Genomic DNA, 18,329 nt, shown 5'->3' on the forward strand with positions numbered 1-18,329 from the left:
AAGGGGTTCCTGGAGCCGAAGCTAGCCGAAGGATCGGCCGAAGCTACTGCCAGATCCTTCGGCAGCTTCGTGAATAGACCCCTACGTTTTTCTACTTACACTAGTTTTAGTTTATTTTATATATTGAACATGAACAACTATTTTATGGATGTAATATACTGTATGTGCTAGTTTCGAGTCTGTATGTTGATGACTTTGAATGATAAGCGACAATCAAGCAATAAGGACAATGGAAAGAATATGCAGATCTATTAATAGTTTTCTTCTGTTTTATATATTGCTAAATATGTTCTGTTTCCTCCAGCTTTTATTAAGTGATATGGATGTGGGTCATCGATTGCTCAAATCAGCCCGTGAGAAAGGAGAAAGAGTGCTAAACTACTTAGCAAGAGCTGAGGCTGAGCAGCTAGAAAAAGACATACACAGCCATGTGGAGAATTTGGAAGACCTGGCAAGTTCAATTAGGAAGGAACACACAGCCTTGGAGAAGGGTCTTCATTTGGCTAAGGAGTTTTCGGACAAGTATAAAGTGCAAGCCCAGTGGCTAGCAGAATGTCAGTCAATTTTGCAAGCTGATGTGGAGCCCAAAACTGAACTGTATGAGAAGAAGGCACAGCTAGCTAAATACAAGGTAACCTACACTCTCTGTGCAGTGGCAGAAGAACTGGCATGTTCAGGGGAAATGCATTCTTGTTATGCAAAGTCTTTACGTTTCTAAACACTTAAGCTTGGGTCTGTTGTAAAGCATTTTGGTGCTTTTGTGCAGTAAATCTCTCATATATGGATCACAAAGAGTCTTATCAGCAGATCATGGGATGCCAGCATCTGCATCATTAGATTGGTTAGTTGCAATTTTTCATCTAATATTTGGCGTCATAGCATGCACAGGACATGCACTGAATAATGAATGTGCATGGCAAGTATTAAAAAAGCTTGTGTGAGGATCTGATGGATCGGGGGCAGGCAGCCTTGGCACTCCAGATGTGGTGAAACTACAGATCCCACCTTGGGCCTCTGGTAGTCATGCCTGTGACTGTCAGTCCTGCAATGCCTTGTGGGGCTTGTAGTTCCACAACAGCTGGAGTGCAAAGGGTGCCTACCTCTGTGATAGATTGTTGTTGAAAGGTCTATCAGACTGTCAATGTATTCAAAGATGGATGCAGCATCACACCATAACATCCAACTCTTGTAAAACTAAGGCCGGGTTCACATCAAGGCGGCATAGTTTTTGTGCGTTTATGCGAGTTTTGCATATTTTTTTTTTTTTTTAAATTCTTTATTTGTAAACAAAGTGGTGGGATACAGAGATAATTCACATCGTATCTGGGCCACATGGCCGCACATTAAACCAAGGCAATGAACAACCTGATGATTAGTGTAGTGCCAAAAATGTCCAGGCCACGCCCGTTTTGCATATTTTTATGCGCGTTTGTACGTGCGTACATGAAGACGCGTGTTTTGATTGGCATGAAGATGTGCAACATGCTTCTGCCGTGCGTTTTTGGGCATTTCCTTTGAAGTCTATGGGGCAAAAACGCACTATTAAGTGCCCAAAGAAGCTCATGTACCTTTTTGGGCATTTGGCGTTTTCCTGCTGGCGTTTGCTGCTCAGGTGTCAACAGGGGCCATAGAAAATCATCAGATTTCTTGTGTTGAGCGTTTAAAAGCGCTTTTCCTACTGCTCAAAATAGCCTGGGTGTGAACCAGGCCTTAGATTTAGCCCACTGGTGGGTAAAAAGCAAAAGAGGAGTAGGTGAGAGGCGCAGCATTTGAAGGCAGTCCTGGAAAAATAACGTATTACAAGTGATGGACATTTCGGTGTGCTGACAGCTGTTTTTATCTGGTGTAGAGAGACTTTAGAGTGGGTCGCACATTTGCAAACACATTCATTATCTTATCGTTGGACAACCTGATACATTGATTTCTTCCTCCTGAACGTTGTTGTGAGCTTTTCAGGAAGGTATCCCACATCCACAAGATTGTTGTTCAGTCAAGGAACTCATCTCATTTATATGGGTAGCTCTAGCCAAAGCAGCCCATGATCATTGTAATGTCAGGTCTGAGAGTCCTGGTACTGGATCACTGCTGAATGTAAGGGAGTTTCAGGCTCTGCCACTGCCAGAAATATTATTGAAAAAGCCTTTCTACGCTTGTGCTATATCTGCAGACAAAATGTTAATTACGTAATTGTTTTTTCAGTCCATTCAGCAGACTGTTCTCTCCCATGAGCCTTCTATCAAGCTAGTCATTGAAAAAGGAGAAGCTTTGTTTAGTCTGACCCGGGACGCTACTGCGGGAGACAAAATTCAGAAATTGCAAAAAGACTATCAAGGACTGTGCCACATGGCAAAGGTGAGAGAAGAGACAAAATACATTAACATGTCTGACATTTTATACGGATGATGATGGAAATAAATGCAAGCTTTTATGACACAAAGAATTTAGTAAAAAAAAGTGTGTGTGTGTATATATATTAGGGCTGTTACTAATTAAAATTTTCATGTTCGATTAATCAATTTTTTTTTTAAATCGATGAATTATAACGCACATACAGATCCAACTACATTGGCATAATGATTTTAACACAGCTGAAAATGGCATTAAGTTGGGAACTCTTGACATTTTTCTGGGCCTGAGTATTGCAGATAATTACTTAAAATGATTGAGGCAAGTATGAATTAAGTATTATGTCGTAACATTATCTGTGTGCTGGCAGACTCAGCAAAAACATGTTACTTTATTTAATGATTGCACTGGTGCATGTTCAGTCACCGAATTCTTGGTGACAGATTCCTTTTAAAGCTGTGTAGAGCCTGGGCACTTAACTGAGCTCTGTGCCTGCACACTGGAGGTAATTATTCACAATCATTATGACCAAAAACAATTAAGTACTGTGTTGTTAATAAAGAAATGAATACACTTAGTGGAAGCATCTTACATGTTTGCTTCTTGGGCAAACTCACCGGCCCAAGTGGCTTCCCTTCGTTAGCCGTCATGAACATCAATGTCACCAGACTCCTCCCCCCTTCCCTTCGTTATCCGACGGAGCCACTTGGGGAAGGGGGGAGGAGTCCGGTGACATCGATGTCTGTGACGATACGGGGCTGCTTTTGCTTTAAAAATGCTGGTTGCCCGGCCATCATGCTGTATGCTTTCCAAATCATTGAACTGGAAACAAGTACGCAGTGTATACAGTGTAGTTATTACACATGATACCAACCCCTGAATAAAGCTCTAGGAGCATCGGCTTCCCGAGGCCAGGTGCCACCCGGTCTCTAGACCGGGTGACACCCCGGCGTGTCGTCATTGCGCGTAACGTCATGCGCATGCGCAGCCATCTGATTGACGCCTGCCGGCGGCCATCTTGGTGGTGGACGCAGGCAGAAAGAGGAGGGGACGTTCACCCGGCATGATGAGGAATGCTGCCGGGTCCCCTCCTCTCTGCTGGCACTGTCATGGACCGAGAGCCCGACTTCTTAGAGGGGGTGGCACCAAAATGACTGTCAGTCATTTTGGTGTCACCCCTGCAATGGTGTCACCCGGGTGCGGGCCGCACGCCCCGCACCCTCCTTGTGACGCCACTGCTGTACTGAAATTGCTTCATCTGATTTCACTGAACACTGTGAGATTCACACGGTGTTCATAATAAGCTTGAGCAATTTAGATAGAGCCTGTCTCATTTCATGCCTGGAAGATGACCAGCATCATTTAACTTTATCCACCCCAACCTTGCTATCTTTGTGTCATCACTTTCATTTATTGGATTTCAGTTCTTTCAATCATGGAGTATCATCATTACATGTTGATGAGAAGATGTTGTAGAGAAGCTCAGATACCCGGTGATGATGTCACTGGATCTAATATAAGAGTTGTAATGAAATAAAAATGGTTTTATTTAAATATTTAATTACCATGTTGATGGGGGAGGGGGAGGGGGAGGATTGAAGGCAAGATATAAGTAAATTATGCTTTAACTTTAAGAGGTGTGTAGTGCTTGAGCTAAAATAACTAACCACAGTCCATATTCTTTTCATATTTTTTAGACGTGAAAAACATTTTTATGTTTTTTGTTTTTTTTTCTGTAAATAGACAAGTGTAGCAGATTTGGAAGAGAAAGTAAAGGAACATGAAGCCTACAATTCGGAGCTGCAGGATGTGGAGAAGTGGCTGCTTCATATGTCAAGCAGACTTGTAACTCCAGATCTAATGGAAAGCAGCAATTTAGAGACCATTACTCAGCAGCTGGCAAACCATAAGGTATTGTATCATAGGTGATAAATAGGCTTTTTATACATTGTTTTATTTTTCACGTTGCCTTGACATGATTATAGTGTTGATATCAACTTGGTTACTTAAAACCGGTAGATGATGGATTCAATGCAGATGATTTTCTAAAGAAGAGAATGTTCACTTAACCACTTCAAGACCAGGTGTTTAGACCCCCTTCCTGGCCAGGCCATTTTTCAGTATTCAGCACTGCGGTACTTTGACTGACGTTTATTCCGTCATGCAACGCTGTACTGAAGTGAATTTTATACCATTTTTTGGGGACAGATAGAGCTTTATTTTGGTGGTATTTAATCACCACTGGGGTTTTTTATTTTTTACTATAATTGGGAAAAATTACAGAAATTTTTGAAAAAAAAAAAGTTTTTTTTTACATTATGTTAGGAAACATTTATTATTACCCAGTTTTTTGGTAAAATATAAAAGATCGGGTCACGTCGGGTAAATAGACACCAAACATGTCAAGCTTTAAAATTGCGCGCACCCGCAATCAGCGGGACAACTGCGGGGGCGACCGCGGAGGAGGGGGGGTAACGATCGGCACACCATACACGCGTGTCTGAGCGGACATCTAAAGACGCCCGCTCAGATCTAGAGACCTCTCGGCCGACCGTTTTTTTTACAACGGCCGGCCCTGAGGTGGTTAAAAAGACCTCGTCACCAGACCGTACAGGAAATGAAGTGAAAAGCTTGAATTAGCACTTGCATGTGTTCAAACTTTTTTTCCCATGTTGTGATCCATGTGACTTTAGTTGGACTCATGCCACTTTCTGGAAGTGTAAATTCCTGTCTACGCTGACTACCCAAGCTCCTGCTTGGGTAGTTAGTTTGATCATATATTCACATTCACATCACTTAGTAAACAATCTCTAGTCTAAATCAACAACAATAATGTCTCTGTTTCAACAGGGGAAATATAACCATCTGTGTATGTAAGCATTATTTAAAAGTAAGGCTTTGTTAGCAATAGGGATAGACTCGCTCGCTTGATTTGATTTTCAGAGTTCCAAGCTTGAGTTCCAACTCTTTCCATGTTCTAAAGTTCGAATTCGAACCAAACTCAGGTGTGTTCGGCTCATCACTAGTTAGCAACAAAAATCAGTAGCCACAAATGGAAATGATGGTTGACATAAAAAGATTAGTGTGCTGACAAAAAGCTGTGTGATCACTTGAAGGGTAGCCCGAAAGGCTGTTCAGTCTTTCAGAATGGAATATCGTAAAAGGCCAAGCGTGAAATGTGAATAGTATGATCACTATGTTGAGAGTCAGTGTGAAATGCTGCAGAACAAATTTGTTGGTTTACACTTTTGTCCATTTTCTTGCCTTGACTGTGCATATTGTAAGACTGCCATTATCTTTGCAGATAGATCACTAAAGGCAAGAACTTAATAATGTAACAATTACTCCAACAGGCAATGATGGAGGACATTGCTGGTTTTGAAGAACGCTTGAACAGTCTTAGGCTAAAGGGAGAGACTCTGGTTCTTCATTGTTCTGAGCACCTTCAGGGAAAGTTCAAGCAGAATATTCAGGCCCATTTACAAGGGACGAGGGACAGCTACTCTGCCATTTGTAGCACTGTCCAGCGAGTAAGTATTGTTAAACCCTGAGCCTACAAAAGGAGTTGGGAGAGATTCTATACCTGCAATTTGCCTCACTTTGCTGGGATCTGCCGTAGGTTGTAGTTTGGGGATGGTTTTGTTTAAATAGGTGTCTATTTATGGTGGAGTATTAGCAGAGCAGGCTGGGCTCAAATGAACTGATTGTTGTTTGTAGGATGTTCGAAACTCTGAAACTGGTTAATATAGCTTCATTAGAAAACAATCTCATCATATGAATGCTTACACATACATGACATTGATATCATCCAATGATAAGAGCTCATTCACACATGTATTATTAGCAAACAGTCTTATCATATGGATGGGTTATACAGCGATGTAATTTATATAATTCACTGATAAAGAGCTCATTAACATCTGCATGTCTAGAAATGCATATTTCTTATTGCAGAGCAGGAAAGATACTGAGTGTGTTTTAAACACACTTACAGTGTTATATGGCGTATGAATACCATTAAATACACAGCCAATGTTGTGGTGTATGGCACCATAGGCAGCAATGGCCTTTCATTTTGATGCTTTATCCCATATAGTTGAAGTACAACTAAAGCCAAAACTTTTTTTTAGATAGAGTACGTTTTTCTGCCATCTGTATCCCATTAGGGAGATTTCCCTTCACTTCCTGTCCGATAACTACAACAGGAAATGAGAGGAAATCCCCCCAAAGAGAGGGGAATCCCCTGTGGTCCCCAGAACTAGTGTCCCAATTAGAAGATTTCCCATCTATTCCTCGTCTGATGACAGCCCAAAATGTGAGAATGTCACCAGGATGCATGGAGAGGGTGGATCTCCCTAAAGAGGACGAAGACAGCAATAAAAACTTGACAAGTGTTCTAATCCCTCTCTACACTGTCCAAAACTAAAAACAAAAAAAGTTCTGGCTTCAGTTGCAGTTTAAGTACTCAGGTATGAGGTGACCCTAAATGGTACTTTACCTGTACAGTGCTTGACATATTCTACTAATATATAATGGATAAAGCTGCCCATACACCTTGCGATCATTGGACGAAACTTTTCGTCCGATGATCGTACCATCGTGCGATTTTCGTACGGCGACCCCATCCTGCTCCGATTACCGCAAGGTTGAATAAGCAGTAATTAAAAGAAAGCACCTGGACGAATTGCGGTAATCGACCACACATATTTTCGCCTGCGCATGTGCAGTGTAAATCGTACGAATTTTGACGTACAGAAACGCCACCAACCTTGCGAAAACCGTACGATCGACTGAAGTTTTCAAATCTGCTGGTTAGTCAAAAGTCGATCGATTGTACAGTATTTGCGGTTGTACACTGCCCATCAACCTTACGAATATCGGACGAAAACACGCTCGCATACGAAAGTCGGCCGATATTCGTAAGCTGCATGGGCAGCTTAACACAGTGCAACAAACCGACCAATCAGCAGAGTTAATGATAAGGTGCATACAGCATGCTTTTAAGGATTAGTAGACTTGAAGACAACTGTATATAGTAAAGTCCCTGCACCCATTCCATTATTTAAAGTTTTCCTCAAAAAACCTATTTCTCGACAAAGTAATGAGCCCTTTACATTTACACATGTCATTTGTTGGCCACAACCATTTGTAATATGCGATTTTTATTTTTATTTTTTTTCTTTAAAAAAGTATATCTGTGTCCAGTACTGGCTGCACATTGAAATCATCATGTTTAACCGCAGGTTTATTTAAGTTTGGAGAATGAACTCCAGAAACATGTCAGTCACCAAGACACACTGCTGCAGTGCCAGGCCTGGCTGGCCTCCATGCAGAAAGACATAGAACCTGGCACCAAAGCTCCTCTCAGTCTGGCGGAGGCAACAAAGCAGGTTAGTTTACACTGAGTCCGTTTTGAGCAGCTTTACATTTTAATGTTCATTGCTAAATTGTGTACCATCAGTACATTAAGTGCTCTATTTAATAGGTGTATTGTGGATGTAGCGATTGTTTGTTTTAAAGGTACCATTTGTTTCATGCCATTTTACATTATGTGTATCCATTCAGGCGAAGCATTTCAGGACTCTGCAGGAGCAGGCCAACACGTACTTGGATCTCTTGTGTACTGCTTGTGACTTGTCTGATGGTCCTGTGAAGAATGTGGCAATCAACATACAGCGAACAAAGCAAACAGTAAGAACGGCTCTGCCTATACTTGGCTAGATTGGGAGTGCATAGTGACATGTAATCAGAGTTATTCACAAAAGGGTGATACGTTTGGAGAAGGCATGAGAAGTGAACAGTCTAGGACAACATAGCTGAGCTGTAAAGTGAGCTGAATTGGAGAATTCTTTGCAAATCAGCTATTTTGCCCTAGATTGTTCACTTCACCTGCCTTCTCCACACTCTTCACCCTTTTGTGAATAACCCTGCTAGATGCTGTTCAGCGCATGTAGCTCTCAGAGCTGCTTTACCTGTACTTCTGCAAAATGAAAGTGAAAAGAGCATAGGCAAAAACTGATTGTCCAAACTTTGCTCGTGCTGGTCATGGTGATCTGAAGTCCGCTTGTTGACAAAGGAGCTGAGAATAATTGTTGCCACTGATAACCCCTTAGGAATCTTGCACACGGCCATAAGACGGCTGTACAGAGCACATCCCTGCGTATTACTCATGCTGGGAGTGACAGGTGCACCATACAGTTCATGCAGTCTGTCTGTACAAATCAATGACAGGCTGGCTGATAATGGAGCTGTACTTGTATGTACAAAAACCCCACTGTTTACATACGTGTTAGGATTACGCACTACAATGAACGCAGAGGTTTGGCATGTCCTAATGTTCTAAATGGTTGAAATGCGTGAGCTCCATGTCAGGGTTGTCCCTATATTGAGGCAACCTGAGGCAGGTGGCATCTCATTGGGTCACGTGGGAAAGGGGGGCTTGAGGGGTGCCTGCTGCCCCCTTTACGACCAGAGCATCCCAGGTTGCTAAGAGCTCTTAGCAACCTGTGACATTCTGGGCGGCATCCTCGCACCCAGCTCACAGGCGTCATTGGTTGTCAGGAGCTGAGCAGGACACTCTGGCTGGTGTCCCGTTCAGCTCGTAGCAGCCAGTGATGTCAGTGAGCTGGGCTGGACACCGTGCACCACAAACTGCCCTTGTCCCGCACCCCCTCATGAGAAGAATTGGAATAGAGGAGAAACCCTCATGTTGCAATAAGGATACCCTTGCATTACAAAGTTTTAGTAAAGCTTATTGAAGTATTACAGAGATTATACAATGAGATTGGAACATGCAGGACCAACTTTAAACCGAGTACTTATCCACTGCCAGAGAATAATAGAAACACTTCAATAAATATAATAAATTAAGATGACTTAAGAATATCATAAAAAAGGAATCTGCACAAAATCTATAGGCTGATATTAGCTTCCATGAGAACAGCTCATTAATAACCCCAAGAGGTAATTTGTAGAAGAAAACAGCAAATCAGAAACTAAAGTGACAAAAGCTGACTTGTTTGACAATGTTTACTTCCTCAGATTGAGCAGAGAATGATGGTGGCTCAAGATCTGGCAAACGGCTGGGAAGAAGTTAAACATCTAAAGGCGGAGCTTCAAGCATATTTCCAAGAGGCCGGTCAGCAGATTCAGAATATGAAGAGGAGACGAGCAGAGCTGGAGATTAAACTGGTACAGAACATGGTATCACAGCTTAAGGTACTGGGGACTTTTCCCTTCTATCTTATTAAATCAGAACTTGCCAGTCTGTGGTGTTTGTGCTAACACAAGTGATTTCCAGATAAAGTCTCTATTTGTAAATAGTATAGAATAAGTCGCTGTTTACAGCTAGGTGTTTTGTAGCTCAAAGAGCTATGCACTACAATTACATTTGACTGTTTTCCATTGCCCGTGGTCACACGTGAGCGCCTTGTCGCGTGTAGAAAAACGCCTGTTGCTGGGTACATGAGCTATTTTTCTGCAGATTTTTACGCTTTCAGCCTCAGAGACTTCAATGGAAACACCTGTAAATGTGCAACACAATAGTTTTTTCTCTTTTTTGAGCATTTTGTTGCACATTTGTCGAGTAAGTCATAGTTAACACCTAAGCGTCAGCGTTTTTGCGCATATTAGTGCACGTTTTGTTTAGCGTGGTTTTGCACATTTTGATGCGTGTTAAACTCACATATACAAAGACGGGTGTCTTATTGAGCAGATTGAAATGTTCAACGTGCGCACAAACAAGTAAATGAGCAGACATGTATTGAGCAGATTGAACTGGTAACGTACGCAGAAACACGTAAAAACGCACACCGAAATGTGCAAAACGCTTGTGTCATGCATTTTCATGTGCTTCCACTGAAGTCTATGTGACCAAGCGCGTTGTAATCTGCCTGATAAAAATTCATGTACCCTTTCAAGCGTTCGCCCGTTTTACAGCTTGCGACAAAACTCTCTGGCGTGAACAGGGGCTATGGAAATGAATGAATGAACAGACTAAGAGCCAGCCTTCCTCTGCAAAAAAACACTGGGAAACAAAATGGAGGACAAGGCATAAGAAAAACGCGATAAAATGATTTGAAAAATGCTTAAAAACATTTGACAAACACACGTCGGTGCATGTGAAATACTCACAAATGCTTAGAAAAAAGCACCTGAAACACTGACACTTAGGTGTGAATGGAGCCTTAGGGCTTGGCCATTGCGCTAAACACACGGGATGCGTGCGTTTAGCACATGCGATTGCACAGCGCACGGTGCCACACACTAGATGTGCTGGTGTTTTGCATGTCATTCTCAATGGCAACACAATGCATGCACTACCTTTGGGCTCCATTCACACTTGCGTTTAAGTGGCCATACACTAGTAGATCTTCCGTTCAACTTTTTATCAGTTGATGGGGTCAAATCGATCATGAATTTCGACCATACGGTGAAAAAAGCTGAAGGAGCTGGATGGAAATGTTTTCTTGAATAAACTAAATTATAACAGTGAATGTGTTTTTTGTTCTGGCAAACTCCATTCATTCCAAAATTGAATGTTAAAATAAAACAACATTTCGTTCGACATTTGTCAAGTGTCTGATGGCATTATCGGGTGGTTTAAGCTGCCCACACACCTTACAACCATCGCACGACTTTCAATGTGCGATGGTTGTAAGGTCATTAAAATTTCGTACGACCTGCCCATCTTGGACAGGCAGATCGTACTTGCGATCATCGCAAGCCCTCCCTGCTGAGGGGAAGGCTTACTGTTGATTGCAATGCTGAGCGGGCAGGGTGCACACCGGCACCGTGCGGTTTTCGTCTTCCGAGCACGCTTACCAACCCGCCGAAAACCGTACGATTTTCGGTGGGTTTTCCAGCGCACTAGGAAGACGAAAGTCGTGCGACCGTACAGTAGATGCAGAAGATTATCGTACAATCGCGGGATCACCCGCGATTATCGTACGCTAATCGGCAGGTGTATGCGCATAGCCAGTGAGCACTCCCATCTGAGTTCTGTTTATCCTGCAGTGAACAGTGGTCAGACAGAATAATGCACACACCACCTTTGGACAAATTTGGAAACTTACATGTGATGCAACATATGTGAGGATGCATAATCTTGCAGTATGCAGGTTAGCAAACAACGTTAACCAACAATGAGTGCACCGAAGCAGTAGAAATAGTGAGACATTTTTCACCACCTTGACTTTTTGTGTTCCATTCAGATGTATAATTTTGCATCTTCAGTGATCATTACTATTACATTTGCTAGTTCTGAAAGCTTTCATTGTACTTGAAGAAGTATCTGCTTTAGATTTTTACATAATTTAGATGCGCTTATGTAGAATTGTGCTTAAAGGCCACCCTACTCTCGATTCTTATTTTATAATCTCTGTGTGCTAGGAATTCAATCAGAAGCTTCAGTCTCAGCAAGATAAGATTACCAGTTTTACAGAGAAAGTGAACCGGCTGACCAGCGGACAGGAGTCTCCAGAGCATGCAGACATTGGGCACCTAAGTAATCGTTGGCTGGACTTTTGCTTTCAAAATAACAATCTGCTTCAGCAGAGGGAGGAGGACCTGCAGAGAACACGTGATTATCATGATCGCCTCAGCTTGGTGGATGTTTTTCTGGAAAAACTCACCACTGAATGGGATAACTTAGCCAGGTAATTCACAAATAGTTTTGTTTCTTTTTTGAATTTTCTTTTGATTTTGAAGACAATTGTTGCTATGGCAAATTTGGTCCTTACAGCAACCCTGACGGCACAGACTCACTTGTATCTAAAAGCATACCTGCTAAAACAGGGCAGAATATACTTACCTTTCCTGTGGCCCATGTCTAGAAATGCCACTGCTTCGCTGCTCCCCTGCCACTGCCCACTGCAAGTATTTAACCATTCGGATGGGTTGAATACCTGATTACTACACTGCACACAATGGTTACTTCTGCCAGCTCTTACTTCCTGTAATGATGTACAAACTGGTGAAAGGAACCACAGCATATGGCAAGCGATCAGGTTTTCCACACACCCGTTACTTGCAGCGCCGGGGGGAACAATTAAAGGGACAATAAAGGCAATCCCCCCCTCCTAATACTGCTTTAAAGGCTTACCTTATGTGATGCCTCTTGATCCGAACAGATTCTTTCCAAAGTCCCTCCAGCGCTGGTTCCTGTCTCTGATCCATCGCAGACTCCTCGTGTCCCACAGAGTCTGTCCGACGTGCGCACTCCCGGCTGCGTCCATCCAGCCTTAGCATTGCTCTCCTCCTCACCTCTCCAGTGATCTGCAGTGTGTATGCGCCTGCCCACACTTCCTTCTTTAGGGCCGGTTTGCACCACAAAGTCTGCGTTCCAGAGCGTTTGGCGTTCCGGTCCAGTGCAATCTGCAAAAATGCTGCAAGCACTATTTTTGCAGATCGCACTGTACCGGAACGCAGGCACTAATGTGCCTGTGTTCCAGGTGCGGGCATGGGGCGTGGCTGCGATGCCATTGACTTTAATGCACCGCCACTCCCCCTCCAGCTAGTGTGCTTTTGGATACAAGTGAGCCTGTGCTGTCAAGGCCACTTTAAAGTAGATCTCACGTTAATTTTTCTGATTTGGGCAGAGTACTTGGAGCTACAGAGCTTCTGTCAGGTATTTGATGATTTTGGTAATCCTGTTGGTTGTCTCTGGCAAAGGAAGTGAAGAGAGGTTGTTACAGGGACACGGCTAACAATAAAAAGCTGACAGCTTCTAACCATACCCAATTCTATTAAAAATACATATTATTACTGCTTATATGTACTTGTTTGGGAGATTTCCAAACAAAGCAGCTTTTAAAGAAAGGTTTGAGAGGGTTACAAGTATCTGTATAAAAGAGACAAAAAGAACATCAAAATCAAAGTACAGAGAGGAGAATTTATCAAGACTGGTGCACACAAAATCTGGAGCAGCTGTGCATAGCAACCAATCAGCATCCACCTTTTATTTTCAAAGCTTAGTTTAACAAACTGAGGAGAGAAGCTGATTTGTTGCCATGGGCAGCTGCTGCAGATTTTGTCTGCTGCAGTTTTGATAAATTCCCCCCAGTGAGTGTATACTTTTTTCTTCTTGCTGTGCTAGATTTTCTTTATTGTATTGCATATGTCTTGTGACTGTAGAATAGAAAATGAGGGGTTTATTTATAAAGCAGTGAATGTGACTTTCACCAAACATTCTCTAGTGGAGTGTCAAACTCTGCCATTTAAAACACATGCACCTGGATGCCATGCCACCGATGTTTTACTATCATCCTCTTGTCTCCCAATGCCATGTTTTATACTACTTGATTTTTGATATGGACTGTTTGAATCCTGTTAAAAATGCTAATAAAAACTGATTCAACACTAAAACACATGCACCTGGAATGATGAGAATGTTTGCTGAGTGGCAGATTCTATGCTTTATAAATATGCACCTAAGAGTATAGTTTCTATCAGTTCCTAGACTGGTAGAAAAAAAAGTGGAGGTGCCCATAGACATGAGATGATAGCATTCTGACCTGGCCATTTTTAGGCAAATTGGTCAACAATATAATGGTGGGGAACAGATATGCACTTTTGAGAGCTCCGGTTTTCTACTCTACATTGAGTATGGAGTACTCAGTTATGCTAGTGTCAGGGCGGTGGGGTCATGCAGGTGCAAGTCAAGGTCTATGAGACAAGTACAACGATCAGCAGTAGTATAAAGAGGCTTTATGTGTGATAAGCAAGTATGGCTGCCTCAATGTACACAGATATTTAAATGACTTATAACACATATTGATGAAATTACTTAGATTAAGCTGATTGCTTTCCTGTGTATAGCTATGCATTAAAAAAATGTGGTTTCCTCTTAACACTGCACCATTCTTCTAAATGTATCTTTAAAATGTACACCCTGAAGCAGTCCAAACATTTGAAAAATCGTATCATGGCAACTTTTAAGTAAATCTTTCCTAAAAAAACAGAGGGGGGCTATCATTGCCAATCCCCTATTGGAGATGCTAATTTTCTGACTAGTACACTGACCCACTGGGTTCATTAGGGTTTAAGTTACTGACTTGAAAAAAATATATACATATCTATAAAGTATATAAAGGAGTAAAGTTGGACATCTTTATTTGTATACCTGTTCCAGGTAAGGGACACAAAGTGTAGAAGTAAAAGGGGAAAACATGACAGCCAGGAAATTATTAAACTGTGCATATATACTGTATATATATATATATATATTGATATATTGATATTTCTGAATTATTTTTTTTAACAGATCTGATACTGAGAGTACAGCTGCACACCTTGAAGCTCTGAAAACATTGGCCTCTATTCTTCAAGAGAGAAGGATTGCACTTGAGGACCTTAAGGAACAAAAGCAAAAAATAACTGAACATTTGAATGCAGATGACAAAGAATTAGTGAAGGAGCAAACCAATCACTTTGAGCAGCGCTGGACTCAACTTGAAGACCTTGTGAAAAATAAAATCCAGACCTGTGCTACAACTTTGGAACAGTTAAACTTAGTTAATTCTCGCCTTCAAGATTTAACTGAGTGGGCTGAAGATCAGCAGCCTAGCATCACAGAGGCTTTGAAACAAAGTCCACCACCAGAACTTGCTCAGAACTTGCTCATGGACCATCTGACTATTTGCAGTGAAGTGGAGACCAAACAACTGTTACTGAAAAACCTGATTAAAGATGCTGATAAAATTATGGGCAATTTAGGACTGAACGAAAGGCAACAGCTTCAGAAGGCTCTAGCAGATTCGCAGAAACATGTAGACTGTCTCAGCGACTTGGTCAACCAGCGTAAGAGACATCTGAACAAGGCCTTGTCTGAAAGAGCACAGTTTTTAATGGCAGCTTATCAGGCATTAAAACAAATTCAACAGCATGAAAAGAAAGTTATGTTTCAAGAATACATATCTCTCCATCCTGATGATGTAACCAAACAAATCAGGACTTGCAGAAATGCCCAAGCTGGCTTGAAGGCTTATCAGGTTGATATTAACTGCCTGTGGAACCAGGGCAGGGAACTGATGAAAGAGGCCACTGAGCAAGAAAAGGTTGAGGTTTTAGGAAAATTACAAGAGCTTCAAAATGTCTTTGACAGTGTGTTGCAAAAATGTGGACAGAGGCTCATCGAACTTGAAAAGAGCCTAGTTTCAAGAAAGCATTTTAAGGAGGATTTAGATAAGGCTTGCCATTGGATTAAGCATGCAGATGTTCTAACATTTCCTGAGATCAATTTAATGAATGATGATTCTGAGCTTTACTCACAGCTGTCCAAATACCAACAAATACTTGAGCAGGCCCCAGAGTATGAAAATCTTTTACTTTCTTTGCAACAAAATGGCCAGGAGATTCTCCCGTCACTGAATGAGGTTGATCATTCTTATCTAGATGAGAAACTGAATTCTTTGCCCCTGCAATGTAGTTATGTTGTCAAGTTAGCTAGAGAAAAGCTTGGTAAGGTTCAGGAAGCAATTATTATGCGTAAAGAATACGTTTCCCTAATTGATTTGACAAGCAAGGCTTTAAAAGAATTGGAAGATCACTTTTTACTCATGAACAAAGTTCCTTCCAGTCTTTTAGCTCAGGAAGCATTGGCACTTCAGCAAAACTGCTCTTCTCTGTTAAATGAAGTTGTGACCCTTGGCACAGCAGTCAACGAACTTAATCAAAAGAAAGAAATTTTCCGTAGCACAGGACAACCATGGCTTCCTGAAGAAATGCTGCAAGTTGTAAGCCTGTTTTATAAGTTAAAAAGAATGATAGAGCAGAAAGTTAGCCAGTTGGCAGACATTACAGATGCCTATAGGAGGTACGAAGATCATTGTTCAAAGATGAATTTAAAGTTTGAGACAATAAGTAAGGAGCTAGAGCAAGTTAATGTGGAGACACTTCCAGCTGAGGATAAGCTGAAAAGTTACCGTACAATGGCAGCCAAGCTACAGGATGCTGGAACTCTTCTTAGGCGCATTACAGAACAGTTAGAGGAGATGTCCTCAATGCTGGAACCTTCAGCGTGTGAATCTGCCGATATGCAAGTACAACAGTGGCATGAAAAGCTAAAGTTATGGAACTCTGTAGTGAAGGAGAAAATGGGAGAAAGTGAGAACAGATTTATGCAAAGTATAGACTTTCATACTGAGATCTGTCGTATTCTAGAGTGGCTTAGACAAATGAAGGTGGAGATCAATGAACCTTTGCTATTGGATGGGAAACTTGAAAGCATCCAAGAAGAAATTAGAAAGTTACAAATTCAACAGGAGGAATTTGTGTCAAGTTTAAGAATAATAAATGCACTTTTTCTCAGAGAAAAACAGAAGTATCTGAAGGCAAAGGAGTTTGTTCCAGCTGATCTGGAAAACAGCATGGCTGAGGTGTCTGAACTTGAAAAGGAAATCAATGAAGGAATCACAGGAAAGCAGGTTTGTGCTTATTTGTATTCTTATTTTTTAATTAACATATTAATAAAAGCAAATGCATATTTGTTATCATATTGTTAAAGTGTATCTAAAGCCAATACTTTTTTCTTGATAATAATAATATTCATAATAATAATCATCATATTTTTTAATCATAGTTCTGTAATAACTGGGTCTGTCAAGTTTTGGTGTTTGTTCGTGTTTCCGCTGTAAAGATTCCCCTCTCTATTTGTCCCTGTGATTACTTTCAGCAGGACTGAACAGAACTCACATTAGAGAGATTTTTCTCTCACGTCTTGTTCTGTCTACAGAACAGGAAGTGAAAGGAGATCTCCCCAATGGGACACAGATGAAAGAAATATAACCTGGCAGGGATTTAAAAAAAACTTACTTTACTGTTATAGCTGAAAGCCTCTATTTGCACTGTTCATCATACCCCGCCTTAACCCCTTCATGACTGAGGCCCTTTTTTCCATTTTTGCACCCATGTTATAAGTAAAGGTACTCAGCCTCTGATGAGAGTGACTATAAGAAAAATAGATTCTAAAGTGTCGCTTTTTTATTTACCTCACCTCATCCAGTCTGCTGAAAGTCTGACTGTGATTGAAAGCCTGCTTAATCCATCTTTACCTGGCAGCTATGTGATCCAAAGGCATCCTTAATCAATAACAACCCTAAAACTGCTTTTTGGAAGGATTAAAGAATGTTCCTTTGTTATGTAATTTTCTTCCCTGAGGCCTACACATACTATACTGTTTTTTTTAAATAAGTTGCTGTGAGTAAAGGGCTCTTCCTGAATGATTAGCTGTGTGCAGGATTACAATGACTGCTTGCAGAGGAAGTCCTTGTAATTCTGAGGTACAAAAGAGACACTGTAACCCTCTCCATTCAGGGCAAAGAGATAGTAACTTTACAATAAGCCCTATCTATGGATACTCTGCTTTCCTCCACTTCCCATGCTTCTCCTTCCTCCTTTGCAGCCAGGGATAAATCCCCAGTTTCAGCTGGTGTCAGATGCTAGCGGGAGCAGTGACGTACTCCCTCTGTGATGTGACAGTGCTTGGGCCTAGTGATTAGCAGCTAGACCTAAGCACTGCCACATGGAAGTAGGTCACATGCTCCCCCATATCAGGAAGCACCTGTTGTTATTATCACCAGCCACAATGGAGGAGCGACCGGGGAGCACTGGCCAAGTATCAGTGGGTCGGGGGTCCTTTACGCATGAATGCAAAAGCAACAAAAAGCAGCTTAACCAGTTGCCGTCCGCCCGTTGTAAAAAAACGGACGGACGGCACTGCTGCATTGGCGGGTTTCCGTCTCCAGACGGCATTTTTTTTCTGCCGCCGCGCACGGGCAAAAAAAACCCATGCAATGCAAACACCTGTTACCGGGTGTTTCACATATAGACGATCGGTGGCTCTATAGCCTGACGATCGTCTATATGTGCTCGTTTTTTCAGTGTCCCCCCGTCTGCTGCCGCCGCTTTTTTGGTCCCCCCGTCTGCTGCTGCCCCCCCCTCCTGACCCCTCACCTTCAATCCCGGGATCCGCTGCCCCATTCTGC

The 18,329-nt window shown here is 41.9% G+C and overlaps 1 protein-coding gene across 1 annotated transcript in view; it reads left to right on the forward strand.

Annotated features, from left to right (window-relative positions):
* The window catches only part of SYNE1 (spectrin repeat containing nuclear envelope protein 1), a 334,610-nt gene that overhangs the window by 156,555 nt on the left and 159,726 nt on the right, over positions 1–18,329 (forward strand). Inside the window, exons 67-75 of the mRNA XM_018560335.1 lie at positions 305–631; positions 2,200–2,352; positions 4,090–4,257; positions 5,700–5,876; positions 7,590–7,736; positions 7,912–8,037; positions 9,388–9,564; positions 11,737–12,002; positions 14,609–16,769. Of these exons, the coding sequence (XP_018415837.1) occupies positions 305–631; positions 2,200–2,352; positions 4,090–4,257; positions 5,700–5,876; positions 7,590–7,736; positions 7,912–8,037; positions 9,388–9,564; positions 11,737–12,002; positions 14,609–16,769 (3,702 nt within the window). The remainder of the gene's footprint in view (positions 1–304; positions 632–2,199; positions 2,353–4,089; positions 4,258–5,699; positions 5,877–7,589; positions 7,737–7,911; positions 8,038–9,387; positions 9,565–11,736; positions 12,003–14,608; positions 16,770–18,329) is intronic.

The sequence above is a fragment of the Nanorana parkeri genome, unplaced genomic scaffold (genome assembly GCF_000935625.1).
Source record: "Nanorana parkeri isolate BGI_ZX_2015 unplaced genomic scaffold, ASM93562v1 scaffold450, whole genome shotgun sequence".
Taxonomy (NCBI): domain Eukaryota; kingdom Metazoa; phylum Chordata; class Amphibia; order Anura; family Dicroglossidae; genus Nanorana; species Nanorana parkeri.